The following is a 13,158-nucleotide window of genomic DNA, read 5'->3' as shown; positions in this document are numbered from 1 at the left end:
GGAGTTCTGTGTGGCCAAGTTTGGTTCAATTCCATCCTGAGTGGAGTTCAGAATGCTCTGATTGTAGGTGGACAATAAATCCCAGCAACTACAACTCCCAAATGACAAAATCAAAACAGTGTTCAAATTTGGGCGTTTCGGGTATTTGTGCCCAATGTGGTCCAGTGAATGAAAATTCATCCTGCGTATCAGATATTTACATTACAATTAATAACAGTAGCAAAATTTGTTATGAAGTAGCAACGAAAATAATGTTATGGTTGCGGGTCACCACAACATGAGGAAGTGTATTAAGGGGTCGCGGGAATAGGAAGGGGGGGGAACCACTGGCCTAGGCAGTCCAAGCGGTGCCAAGCTGCGTTCGTGCCACGGTGCAGATGCGCTCCCTCTTTCTCCCCGGCCTGGGGCGCAGCTCTGTCCGGGCGCCTTCTGACCCTTCTGGAAGTGCGGGGGTGGCCGAGGGGCGGCGGGGCGGGCCTTCCCTCTCTCCTCCCCCTCCGCTCCGCCCTCCCCTCCGCTGCCCGTGTGTTTATGCCAGGCCCACCCCACCGCCCCGCCGGACGCCCCAGCGCCTCGGCCCTTCGCCCGAAAGAGGAGCCATGGAGAGGCAGGAGGACGCGGCCTCGGAGCAGGTAAGGCGCACTTGGCTGCCAGCCCCGGCCGAGGAGCCCAAGGGGACGCCCTCCAGCCCCGGGGCGCCTCCAGACACGGCCTGCCTCTCGCCACGCACACGCCGCCGCCCGCCCGCCCTCTACACCAGGGCTTCTCCACCTGCCTAACGCCGCGACCCCTTAATACAGTTCCTCATGTGGTGGTGACCCCCAACCATAACATTATTTTCGTTGCTACTTCATAACCGTAATTTTGCTTCTGTTATGAGTCATCATGTAAATATCTGATATGTATTTTCATTCACTGCACCAAATTTGGCACAAATACCCGATACCCCCCAAATTGGAATACTGGTGGGGTTAGATACGGGGTTGATTTTGTCATTTGGGAGTTGTAGTTGCTGAGATTTATAGTTCACCTACAATCAAAGAGCATTCTGAACCCCACCAATGATAGAATTGATCTAAACTTGGCATACAGGACTCCCATGATCAACAGAAAATACTGGAAGGGCTTAGTGGGCTTAACCTTGAGTTTGGGAGTTGTAGTTCACCTACGTCCAGAGAGCACTGTGGACTCAAACAATGATGGATCTGGACCAAACTTGGCACAGATACTCAATATGCCCAACTGTGAACACTGGTGGAGTTTGGGGGGAAATAGACCTTGACATCTGGGAGTTGTAGTTGTTGGGACTTATAGTTCACCTACAATCAAAGAGCATTCTGAACCCCACCACCAACAGAATTGGACTCCCATGATCAACAGAAAATACTGGAAGGGCTTAGTGGGCTTGACATTTTCATTGATCAATCCCACTGGCCAAGCTTTGTAGATATGGATGATTTAGATTCAATTTAGTGACAAATCCCATCTGACAAATCTCTTTCTGTCTTGCACCAGGCCTTGTTTCAAGGGAAGGGTCTTTCTAACTATTGATGCCAGTTTTTGCCAGATCCTTTCTCTCAGGTCCCAGGGCTAACCTCACCTGAGCAGGTATTTGATGGTACAGTTGACTCTCCATACCAAAGGTTTTGGCGTCCATGGGTGCAACCATCCATAACCATCCCCCACTTAAATCCAAAAATCCAAAAAGTGAATGTTGAGGGCTGTTTCCTGTCATGGTCATGGGGAGTGTAAAAAAAGTTTCAGGGGGTTGGGCTAGGTGGCCCATGTGGCCTCTTCCAGCTCTATGATTCTATGATGCTATGACTTCATAGAAAGGAAAATCAGTCTTCTTTACAAGCATTGCAAATGCTGAATTATATCAGTAGTTGTTTGATTTTATACTTATTTTTAATACTTATATACTTGTGTAAAAATTTATCTGGCAGAAAGACATTTTGAGTGCAAAAAGTTTTAGAAGCCCTTAGCCAACATTTTAAAAATGAATTTAATGCCCTTTTTAATTTATGATAGCTTAGGAATGGAAACTTAGTCTGCAGGTTTCTTCTCTCAGGATAGCATTCTCATTGGAAATACTCCAGACTTGTAACATCTGCTGCACAGATCCCAATTCAGCATGGCATAGGCAATCTCTGTGTAATACCATCCGTTTGTGTTCCACTCCTAGGCATTACCACTGAACAATGGTCTCCAGCATCAGGAAGCAGGTGGGTAGTATGTTGGCTTTGCCTGCCGCTGGTGGAGTGACTTCTCCCAAGTACAGACTTCACTGCCTGTCATCCGCCTGTCATCTGTCTGTGCCCAGAGGATTGCTTTGGATACTAACTACCTGTTTTGGGACTTCTTCAAAAACTGCTAATCAATAACAGCACGATTTTGTACATATGCAGTCAGAGACATTACTTCATGCTCTTGCTGTTTGCCCTGTTTAGCCAGGATGGTGCCTTTCTGCCTAAACAATTGTTTCCATTGTACTACTTCATCACACTAGAGAAAAATGCACTTAAAATCCAGTTTCTGCCTCCTGCAGAATTCTGGGAGTTGTAGTTTAGGGAGGCTGTTAAAGGCTCCTTCCTAAACTTCAAACCCCTGAAACTTCAAACCCCTTAAAATCTGGTTTCTGCAAGAGGCAGAAACCGAATTTTAAGTGGATTTATTCTCTCATGTCTGGTATTGTGATCTGTCCCAGTATCCAAGTTCCACTTTCCTCGTTATTATGGTGTGGGGAATTCTAGTTTTGATGGAATTGATGCCATCTAATGTAATAAACAGATAATTAGAATAGAATCTGGAAGACCCAAATCCAAAATTCAGATTCCCCATCACAGCAATATTTTCCAGCCTCTGTTTTCTATCTGTCAAATGACAACCTACCTCACAGGGTTGTTGTGAGGCCACTCAATAAAGATTATGTTGATGGATACATAAATGCTTTAATAACCATAAAGGCCTCTTTTTAAAAAATATTTTATTGATAATTTTTCAGGAGAGGTGGGAGGTGGATAAGGGGAGGAGAGAAGGGGGGAAATATAAGGGAAGAGATTGGGAAAGTAAGGGTAGGTAGGTAGGTAGGTAGGAAGGAAGAAAGGAAGGAAGGAAGGAAGGAAGGAAGGAAGGAAGGGGGAGAGCGAAGAAAAGAGAGAGGAGAAAAAGAAAAAAATGATCCAAAATATATAAAAAGTTGGGTTATAGTTTAAAAGAGAGAAAAATCAACACAAGAAAAAAACCAGGAAAAATAACTATTTAGAACTTCTTTCTTTATAGTGGGATAGGTGATAATAGGAAAAATAAAATAAAATAAATAAATAAACAATTGTCTGTTGTATTTAACATAATCTCTGTTGTAGTCCATTCCATTTTCTCTGAGTTTTAGATTAACATCTTTAACAGATCCCAGTCTGTCCTGTTTCTGCGTTTCCCCTGGGATTTGGCAATCATGAAAGCCAGTTCATCCATATTCATAATGTCCAGCATCTTCCCAATCCATTCTTCTTTCCATAAAGGCCTCTTTTGACTATTTCTATTTTTCTAAAAAGATCAATTAGCCTGCAACCTAAACTCTCAGTACTTCCTCTACTAGAGGGGTTAGGAATGCCATTGAACTGCAGCTCCCCTCATCCCACATCTTGTCTGTGCATGGTGTGGCTCATGAAAGTTTGAGTTTGGTAATATCTCAAAGGCCGCACATTCTCCACCCATGTTCTGCTATACATTTTTCAGGATAGGTTTCGTCTGTTCAGTTTGAATCTTTGCTAAAATTAGTGAATGTTTATAAACTAACCAAAATTGCTCTGCACTCATATTTGTATGTCTTATCGTTTACCAAAAGTTGTAAACAATAAACTAACTCTGTTTACGTGTGTTTGTGTGTGTTCTGTCATGCAGGGTGGGGGAGGAGAAGGGAAATTATCAGCAGGCAATGCACCTGCTGCTTGCATAAGCCATGGGTTATTTGGCCCACCAAATGAACTCCTGCCATTTGTGAGTCAAGAGGCACTGGAGTCGTAGTGGGGAAGGTTGTCTCAGTCTAATACAGTGGTTCTCAACCTATGGGTCCCCAGATGTTTTGGCCTTCAATTCCCAGAAATCCTAACTACTGGTAAACTGGCTGGGATTTCTAGGAGTTGTAGGCCAAAACACCTGGGGACCCACAGGTTGAGAACCACTGGTCTAAAAGACCAAGATTATTTAAATATCTCACCAACCAAAAGACTTTTGGTGTCTGCATTTCCACTGCTTCCCTTTGCCCGCCAGGCCCCGTCCTTTCTCAAGATGTTAAGGAATCTGCCTTGAAAGCCAACGCTGTAGCTCTGGAGACCAAAGACCTCATTGCAGAGGGCAAAGCTGCCAAGCTGAATGGGATGTCAGGTGGCCGGAGCATGAACTATGATCCCGAAGTTGTGGCACGAGATGCCAAGGCAGTAAACGGAGGTGGCAGAGTGACAGAACTGACTGTCAAGACTGCAGATGCAAAGGCCAAAGAGCTGGATGAAGCTGAAAATGGTCGGCTTGAAGCCACAGGAACAGATTGTAAGCAAGTGAATGCAAGTGGAAAGGAGGGTGTGATGCTGGGAGACATAAATGATGACAGGAAGGCCAGAGTCACTGCACCAGGTGGTAAAGATGCCAGTCAGCATAGCCAAGGACCTGACCGGGATCCAAAAGAAACAGAAGCAATTATAACAACAACGTCCACAGCAGCGACAACAGCGGAAAGTACTCAGCTTGAACAGAGGAATAAAGAAAGTGATGGGGACATAATTTCTCTAGATTGTGAAATTCTTGGCTTTGGCCCTGACATTGACTTTCTGGGGCCGGATGCTGAGCTCTATATGCAGTTTATGCGGAGCCACCACTGTTACGACGCCATCCCCACCAGCTCAAAACTGGTAGTGTTTGACACCACTTTGCAGGTGAGAAGGACGTGGGATCTATTGTGGGTGCTGAGGTGATGGGTTTTGTGTTGAATCTGATGACTAATGTCAGCCAGGAAACGGCTTCTTACAAATGTTCAACCTCCAATGATCAGATACTGACTCATTTGTACACAGATCTGCTTCCTCTTTCTGAAGGCTTTGAACAGCCTTATTTCTTTCACCTAAAAAACCCCAAATATCACAGATTCTAGAGTTTTTCAGCCAGCATGATGAATGGACATGCTGCCTGGGAGAGCTTTGGAGTTGTAGTGACAAAAGGAACGCAAGGCCTCTAAACCAGTGGTTCTCAACCTGGGGGTCCCTACATGTTTTGGCCTTTAACTCCCAGAAATCCTAACAGCTGATAAACTGGGTGGGATTTCTGGGAGTTGTAGGCCAAAACACTTGGGGACCCACAGGTTGAGAAACACTGCTCTAAACAAAATGGTTCATAGGATTGTGCACATGAAGTGATAGGGATGGATTGCATTGTCAGTGCTTGAGATAATCCTGCTAACAGGAAGCAAGTTGGGACCTGGCCAGTCTGTGTAAGTGAATGTTTGCTGTTTCCTCTACGTGGTAAAAGTAAAGCAATGTATTTGAGAATAATGTTATACTGACACAAAATTCACCATGTGCTTGAAGAGGAGCAGAAAATACAATTTGGTCTTATTATTTATTTATTTAGCATATTTGTATCCCGTCCTTCTCACTCCCAGAGGGGGGACTCAGGGCGGCTTTACAACAGGCATCCATTCAATGTCAACAACAGTAATAAACGATAAACACAATTAAAACAATTTGTTAATGCTTTAAAATTACTAAAACATTGTTTAAATCATGCAGGTTTGAAATCATAGTTCAGGTCAGTCTCTCTCTCTCTCTCTCTCTCTCTCTCTCTCTCTCTCTCTGAAATAATATAAATCAACAGGAATTCTGTGTAGTTGTCACCCTAGGGATTCTTGAATACTTTGATCCCTTTTGTTCTACACCAGGCATCTGCAAACTGCAGCCCTCCAGCTGTTTGGGCCTTCAACTCCCAAAATTCCTGATAATTGAACAAGCTTGATAGGGCTTCTGGGAGTTGCAGGCCCAAACAGCTGGAGGGCCACAGTTTGAGGATACCTGTTCTACACAATAACAAATTTCACAATTCAAACGAATTTCACAATTCACATCCCATGGTTTGCAATTTAGCAAGACACAAGAGCTCTCTGGGAATTGTAAGTACTCATCCCTAAAATGCACATTCAAAGCTTGCATAGGATTGTACATGACCAATGCAATACAACCATAGCATTATAATTGGTAGAGATGTGGGATCCAGTAGAAGTATGAAGGCTATAGTCTACCTTTCCTACTGCAAGTATCTTTGCTGTCTCATAGCTACAGAGAGTTGAGACACTCCTAGGCCTGTTTTTCAGCTGTGAAGAGTACTACAGCAGAGAGGCAGAAACATTTTTGTTGTGATTACCAGGTCAAATTCGAAATTGTGACCAAATAAAAATGTGGTGGAGATGTGGATTTTTCCAAACTTCCAGATTTTCCATTCTCATCCTCCTAGGCCAGATGCAGCTATCCACATATGTACACACAACTGCTATTGCTATTGCAGCAAGATGAACATTAGTGGCCAGTCTAGCCCATATACTTGTTTCTCTCTCCAGATTAAGAAGGCCTTCTTTGCCATGGTGGCTAATGGGGTGCGAGCTGCTCCTCTCTGGGACAACAAAAAGAAATGTTTTGTGGGTAAGTGATGCCATTGAATAGGCTTAGGGTGGTGTGTATGTGTGAGGAGGCCAGCAGTGGATGTTAGGCTCTGGAAAGCGCAAAATATGGCTATGTGAGCTCATTGGATTTGGAGTCCTTTGGACTGAAGGAGGAATATCTATAAAAGCAGGATTCTGTGGGTGGCTTATAAAGAAAAGCGTCAACAGCCCGGGGACTGAGTCTGTTGCCTTACGAACTGACCTGCCATGCCTGGGGTTTCAGCTATTCCAGCCCCCTTCTTTGTGTGTGTGTGTGTATATGTGTTTGTGTGTTCTTTTTCTCCTTCTTTCTCCTTTTTTCTTGTAATCCCTTCATGCAGGTATGCTGACTATCACTGACTTTATTAACATCCTACATCGTTACTACCGATCACCTCTGGTAAGTTTCCAGGACCTCAGCCTGCTTTCCAGATCTGTCATGAACTTCCCATCCATTCATCAGAACTTGGAACAGCTACTTAAAAAAAGCCCACACCAAGCTCGGGGTCATTAACTTTTTTGCAAGTTGCCCATTGCAAATATCCCACTGTGTTGTGTGTTGTCAAATCCATACCATCCTATTCTTGTCAAAAGGAACGAAGGCATGTTTTGCAGGGCAAAGAGGGACATCTGACTTAGGAAGAAGAGCCAGAGATGATCCAAAAGCCTCCCTCCTTGAAAGCTAGATAGAAATCTCTCCTTGGCTGAGAACACGGCTACCTCTGGTTGCCAAACTATTAGGGAGATGGTTATTGTATCTTTAATTTCAATAATGAGTCATCACTCTTCATCTCTTACCTAGAAAATGATTTACCTGCTGTTTTATCACTTATGAGGCAACTGAATGGTAACACCCTCTGTCAACAGTAGCGTGGCAGCCATAGCTCTTTCCAAATCCTTAAAACCCATGTTAACTGGTGCCCGTAATGGCAGTGGCAAACAGGTGTCCTAATGTATGAATTAATTATTTGACTACATATCACAATGGCATGGCCATTTTCTTACTCTCTTACCAGTCTGAAAGGACTGCCAGAGCTTTTGCTTTGCAGGTGCTTATCTCCTTGTCATTACGAATTGGCAAGAGTAGGACTTGAAGGAGGATGGCTCTCATATCACATTTCAACTATCTCCTGTTTGGGCTCAATTGACTCAACTGTTTAACTTGTTAAAATACAGGCTGTGTATCTCTTATCCAAAATGCTTGGGACCTGAAGTATTTTGGATTTTGGAATACCTGTATTTGCATATGTTTATGAGATATCTTGGAGATTGGATCAAAGTCTAAACATGAAATTCATTGATGTTTCATATACACATTCTACACATAGCCTGAAGGCAATCTTATAAAACAATATTTGTAAATAATTTTGTGCATGAAACAAAGTTTATGTCCTTTGAATGATTAAAAAAAGCAAAGGTGCCACTATCTCAGCCATCCATGTGGACAATTTTGGAGGATCTGTATAACATAGCCCGCACCAAGCTTGGGGTTATTACCTTTTTTTGCATGACCTTTTACGACATCTCCTCCCTCTCATCACTACAATTTTATGCCTTTTTAGGTTCAGATATATGAGATAGAGGAACACAAAATTGAAACATGGCGAGGTAAGGAAAGTCCCACTAGGGGGAGTGAGGTGTGCATGAATGCAGTGAAATGCCATTGAAATTATTGACATAAATGGGCATCTAGTTGACATCCTGCTGAGTCTAAGTGTGCATGCTTGTATCTGTCTGTATGAGCTTAACCTGTTTCTCCCTGAATGCTAGGATCCTAAATTGCTGGTGTTCTGTCTGATTGAGGTTTCAGGGCTTCCCCCTTGTGCTTTTGGTGTGGGTTTTCCTAGCCTGTGGCTTGTTTGTGTTTTTCCATTAGTTCTTCCTAAAGATGGCTTGTATTTTCTTTCTCAGTGCTACCTGCATAGATTGACTTGTACCATAATAACTAAATTGTTCCTGGAAATAAAGAGGCAGATATTGCCTGCCTGCCACTAGTCTAGATTTTTTTTTTTTTAAAAAAAAGAATAATAAAAATATTGACAATGTAATAGTATTTTGTCACCTCCAAAGGAGTGAGAGAAACAACAATTGCTATTTTGCTTTGTCTGCCCAACTATTGAGTATTTGACACTGGTCTTCTGATTTTGTTGATTTGCATGTACCTATACATTCAGCTTTTATGAAGCAATTATATGTAACATAGCTACTGGCAATGGGTTTCTTTTTGCAGAGGAACAAGGGTGGAATGGATAAAGAATCATAGAATCATAGAGTCGGAAGAGACCTTGTGGGCCATCCAGTCCAACCCCCCTGCCAAGAAGCAGGAAAATCACATTCAAAGCACCCCTGGCAGATGGCCATGTGTTTTAAAATTAAAATAACAAATGCTGAAGGTATAATATCAGGGGCTCATTTTCAGCTAGATGACATCATCCAAGACACTTCTAGCAGAACTTTCTTGCTATGTGAAGGATCAAAATGCAGCCTGTTTTCCTATAAGTAATCTCATTCCAGAAGAATACCTAAATCCTTCTGTTGAATCCATCCATTTCCAAACCCAGTTCTCCCTATATGACTACTCCAAATGTGCAGGTACAGCTGTACCAGGAGCTCCAATTTTGTTTGCTTTGCATTTAATGTTTGTTATAGTCCTAAGTTTCAGGGACTCTGCAGATAGGTGGCTTCTTTTGGCTGCAATCATAGGGCAAGCCACCTGTCAATTATCATTAGGTTCCCTGGTCCCGCCTCCTTTTTGGGTGTGGGTGGGAATTGGAGCCATTTTGAGTTCAGTCCACACAGAGAAGCTTTCCATACAGGACATAATACCAAGAGCTCCTGCAGAAAGCTTCGTCTTCTACAGCTTGGCCGGGGTTATATAGCCCACAGCTTGGCCGAGGATCATACAGCCTTACAGCTCCTTTGCTGAGGGACTTCAGCCAGCCACCACCGAAACCTGAACTCCTTTTCCCTTGGAAGTCTACAAAGCTCTGCTTGATAAGGGTCACTCGCGGAAGCCAGACGCAGCTGGTACCGGGTGTAGGGGCTCCACGCCAACAGAGGCAAAGACAGACTGCCCAGATTAGAAGTTAAGGATTTCCCCATTAGTTAAATTACAGTTTATGAAGATAGTGCCTGTTCCCAGTGAACAAGATTGAGAGAGCCAATAGACTATTAAGATAGCCTTGAAGTACCTGTTTGTTTTCATTAATTAATTATGAAAATTATTCATAATTAATTAATTAATTAATTAACTCATTAATTAATTCATTAATTAATTAATTAACTTTGTTGAACTTTTAAGCAATCTAGAGACTCTGTTTTAAGGAAATCCAAAGGCCTTTAATCTGAGGCAGCCCCGGCGTCCCATTGGGCACACAGAATTTATGTCCTGTCTACAGTTTTATGCCCAGGCCCAGCGTGCAACAGCACACCAAATGAGATCTCCCCTCCTTTTCACACGATAAGTATTTTTGGGACAGTAGGCATCTCAAGCTCCTTGACACATATCAGGAACAAAACTGAATTGTGTTTTGGAGGGACTTTCCAGTGGGATCTGTTTTTACTTTCCTCCCTTCTCTTTCTTTTACTCTTACATGCTTTCAAAAAGCATATATAGCTTGAAGAAAAATGTATAATGCAATAGATGACCACCTCAGGACAGTATATATCTCCTCAACCATATTCTCATGCTTGTGTTAGTAGAAGATTGCTGTTCAATTGGTAATGTATTGAAATAAGCCGCAGAATGGGAATTTACCCCTTAGAGTCAAATGAAGAACCACCACAGACACAGGCTTCCTGGTTGCCTGTTCTGGTTTCTGAGCTACTATATTTTCAGTCTACACGGTACAGGCAATATAAGCCACAGTATATCAGTCTTTCTCTGACTTGGAGTTCTCCACATATGTTTGATAATGATTTCTATCATTCTCAATTAATTTTTTTATTACAGTATTTATATACTGCTTTTCTCACTTCTGGGGGGACTCAAAGCAGTTTACAAAAAATAATGGCAAAATTCAATGCCTTATATACATAAACCAAATCATAAATCAAACAGCATATGACTAATTATAAAATACAATAGCACAAATTCACCATAAGGGCATTTAAACATGTAGTATAAAAATTAAAAACATTAAAATCACATGATCCAAACTTGTAGACTCATAGACTCATAGACCTCAACCAGCATTTGCTGTGTTACTGAGAGATGCAAGCCAACTCTCCTAGAGTGCCTCAGGTAAAAGAAGGCTGATCTCAAGTTAATATACACAAACATGGATGTAAACTCTCCACCCTTTTTAATTGGCTGGAAATCCAACACTGATTTCTTCAGTGAAGTTTGCTTTACAGATACTTCATCATTACTTAACCTTAGTTAGGTGATCTCATACCCTAACAAGGGTGGAGGCTCCTTACTTACTCAGCTCCTTTCCTTTCTCCCCAGAGGTGTATTTGCAAAGTTCCTACAAACCCCTAGTGTGCATCTCCCCAAATGATAGGTAAGTCATCACATCCCTTTTGTAAAGAGGTGGTAATGTGGAGGTTTCCCTTTTCTTCTGTAGAGGTTGACAGCATCCCAGTTCTTTCCACAAGTTGCCCATTGCAAATATCCCACTGTGTTGCGTGTTGTCAAATACATGCCATCCTATTCTTGTCAGGTGTGTTTTGCAGGGTGAAAAGGGACATCTGACTTAGGAAGAAGAGCCAGAGATGATCCAAAAGCCTCCCTCCTTGAAAGCTGGATAGATACTTCTCCTTGGCTGAAAACCCCGTGGTTGCCAAATTATTAGGGAGATGGTTATTGTATCTTTAGTTTCAGTAAAGAGTGAAGTCATTGCTCTTCGTCTCTTAGCTAGAAAATGATTCACTTGCTGTTTTATCACTTATGAGGCAACTGAATGGTAACACCCTCTGTCACAGTAGCATGGCAGCCATAGCTGTTTCCAAATGCTTAAAACCCATGTTAACTGGTGCCCATAATGGGCAGTGGCAAACAGGTGTCCTAGTGTATAAATGGTTTGATTACAGTATATTACAACAAGATGGCCATTTTCTTACTCTCTTCCGCAGCCTCTTTGATGCTGTTTATTCCTTGATTAAGAACAAAATCCACCGGCTGCCTGTGATTGAGCCCATCTCAGGGAATGTCCTTCACATCCTGACGCACAAGCGCATCCTTAAGTTTCTGCATATTTTTGTGAGTACCCAGCAGATTGGATATGAAGTCTTGATGCGTTGGCAACTCAGTGCTTATTTGATGTGCTGGCAGCCCAATGTGTGATGGTTTACACAGAGTAACATAAACCAAAATAGCAGATGCTTGTCTGCATGGAGCTCAGTGGCGATGAGGGGAAAGGCAGTGGGGAGGAAGTAAAGGAGGGGCATGAATGTGGACATATGCAGTTGTACATGTGTTTTCATCTTACCCGTTGACATATGAAACCCTTTCCTTGCATTTTCATAGCCAAAAAGCACTCAGAGTTGATTTGCCATTCTTTCCTTCTGGAATTTCGCCTACTATTCTCTGCAAGTACTAACCAAGTCTAACCTCTTTAGCTTCCAAGATCATGTGTATTCTGATGATTTCAGGGTACTTAAGCCTCACATATTTACTTACCTGTTTTTAAATTGTGCTTATTGTTGGAACTGGGTATTCTGGGTAAATACCTTTCCGACCGCATCTTGGCCTACGAGCCCACGAGGACCTTGAGATCGTCTGTGGAGGCCCTTCTCTCGATCCCGCCTGCCTCACAGGCACGGCTGGCGGGGACGAGGGAGAGGGCCTTCTCGGTGGTGGCCCCCCGGCTGTGGAACACTCTCCCTGCACACATCAGACAGGCGCCTTCCCTCATGTCCTTTCGAAAAAGCCTTAAGACATGGCTGTTCGAGAGGGCATTTAATTAAGTGCTAAACAATACGGTAATGAGAACTGGAATGGAACAAGGAATATGAGACTGGCTATGATTCCACTAAGAGACGAAGCGGATTTTTAGTGTAGTCTGTAATTGTTGTATAGTTTATATGTTGTTGAAACTGGCTTTTTTGTAATTGTCTTTTATGTGTACTGTACACCGCCATGAGTCGCCCTTATGGGCTGAGAATGGCGGTTAATAAGTGCATCAAATAAATAAATAAATAAATAATTCTGAAGATAAGACATGTGGAAAAAGGTGGGGTTTTATGAAGGTCACGAAAGAAAAAAGAAGCAATTTTGGGTACACAGAGTCACAGATTTGTAGCATAGTTGGGTTCTTTTACAGTAATCTAATCTGGCTTCCTGCGACTCAGTGCATCTACACTGCATAATGAAGGCATCATGTTAGCTGCTATAACTCAATTCTATTAGATCATGGGAATTGTCGTTTCACAAGATCTTTCAGCTTATTTAACAAATAGTGCTGGTGCCTCGCCAAACTATAAATCTCAGGATCCTATAACATTCCCATGACAGTTAAAGTAGTGTCAAACTG

The 13,158-nt window shown here is 42.6% G+C and overlaps 1 protein-coding gene across 3 annotated transcripts in view; it reads left to right on the top strand.

The window, feature by feature from the left end:
- Positions 1 to 324: 324 nt before the first annotated feature.
- PRKAG3 (protein kinase AMP-activated non-catalytic subunit gamma 3) overlaps positions 325 to 13,158 on the top strand; it is a 29,775-nt gene continuing 16,941 nt past the window's right edge. For 2 of the 3 annotated variants that reach the window (XR_009631344.2, XM_060773205.2), the window contains exons 1-8: positions 326 to 632; positions 2,186 to 2,225; positions 4,273 to 4,931; positions 6,602 to 6,683; positions 7,024 to 7,082; positions 8,245 to 8,290; positions 11,133 to 11,187; positions 11,759 to 11,885. Coding sequence is in view for 2 of the 3 variants with exons in the window: in XM_060773205.2 (XP_060629188.2) it covers positions 378 to 632; positions 2,186 to 2,225; positions 4,273 to 4,931; positions 6,602 to 6,683; positions 7,024 to 7,082; positions 8,245 to 8,290; positions 11,133 to 11,187; positions 11,759 to 11,885 (1,323 nt within the window). In the remaining variant the exon portion in view is untranslated. Of the gene's footprint in view, positions 633 to 2,185; positions 2,226 to 4,272; positions 4,932 to 6,601; positions 6,684 to 7,023; positions 7,083 to 8,244; positions 8,291 to 11,132; positions 11,188 to 11,758; positions 11,886 to 13,158 lie in introns of all 3 variants that reach the window. The other variant, XM_067460663.1, reaches the window with a different exon arrangement.

Source organism: Anolis sagrei, chromosome 1, assembly GCF_037176765.1.
Source record: "Anolis sagrei isolate rAnoSag1 chromosome 1, rAnoSag1.mat, whole genome shotgun sequence".
Classification (NCBI taxonomy): Eukaryota; Metazoa; Chordata; class Lepidosauria; order Squamata; family Dactyloidae; genus Anolis; species Anolis sagrei.
Note: the sequence above shows the minus strand (reverse complement) of the source record. Positions and strands in the feature narration are given on the sequence as shown.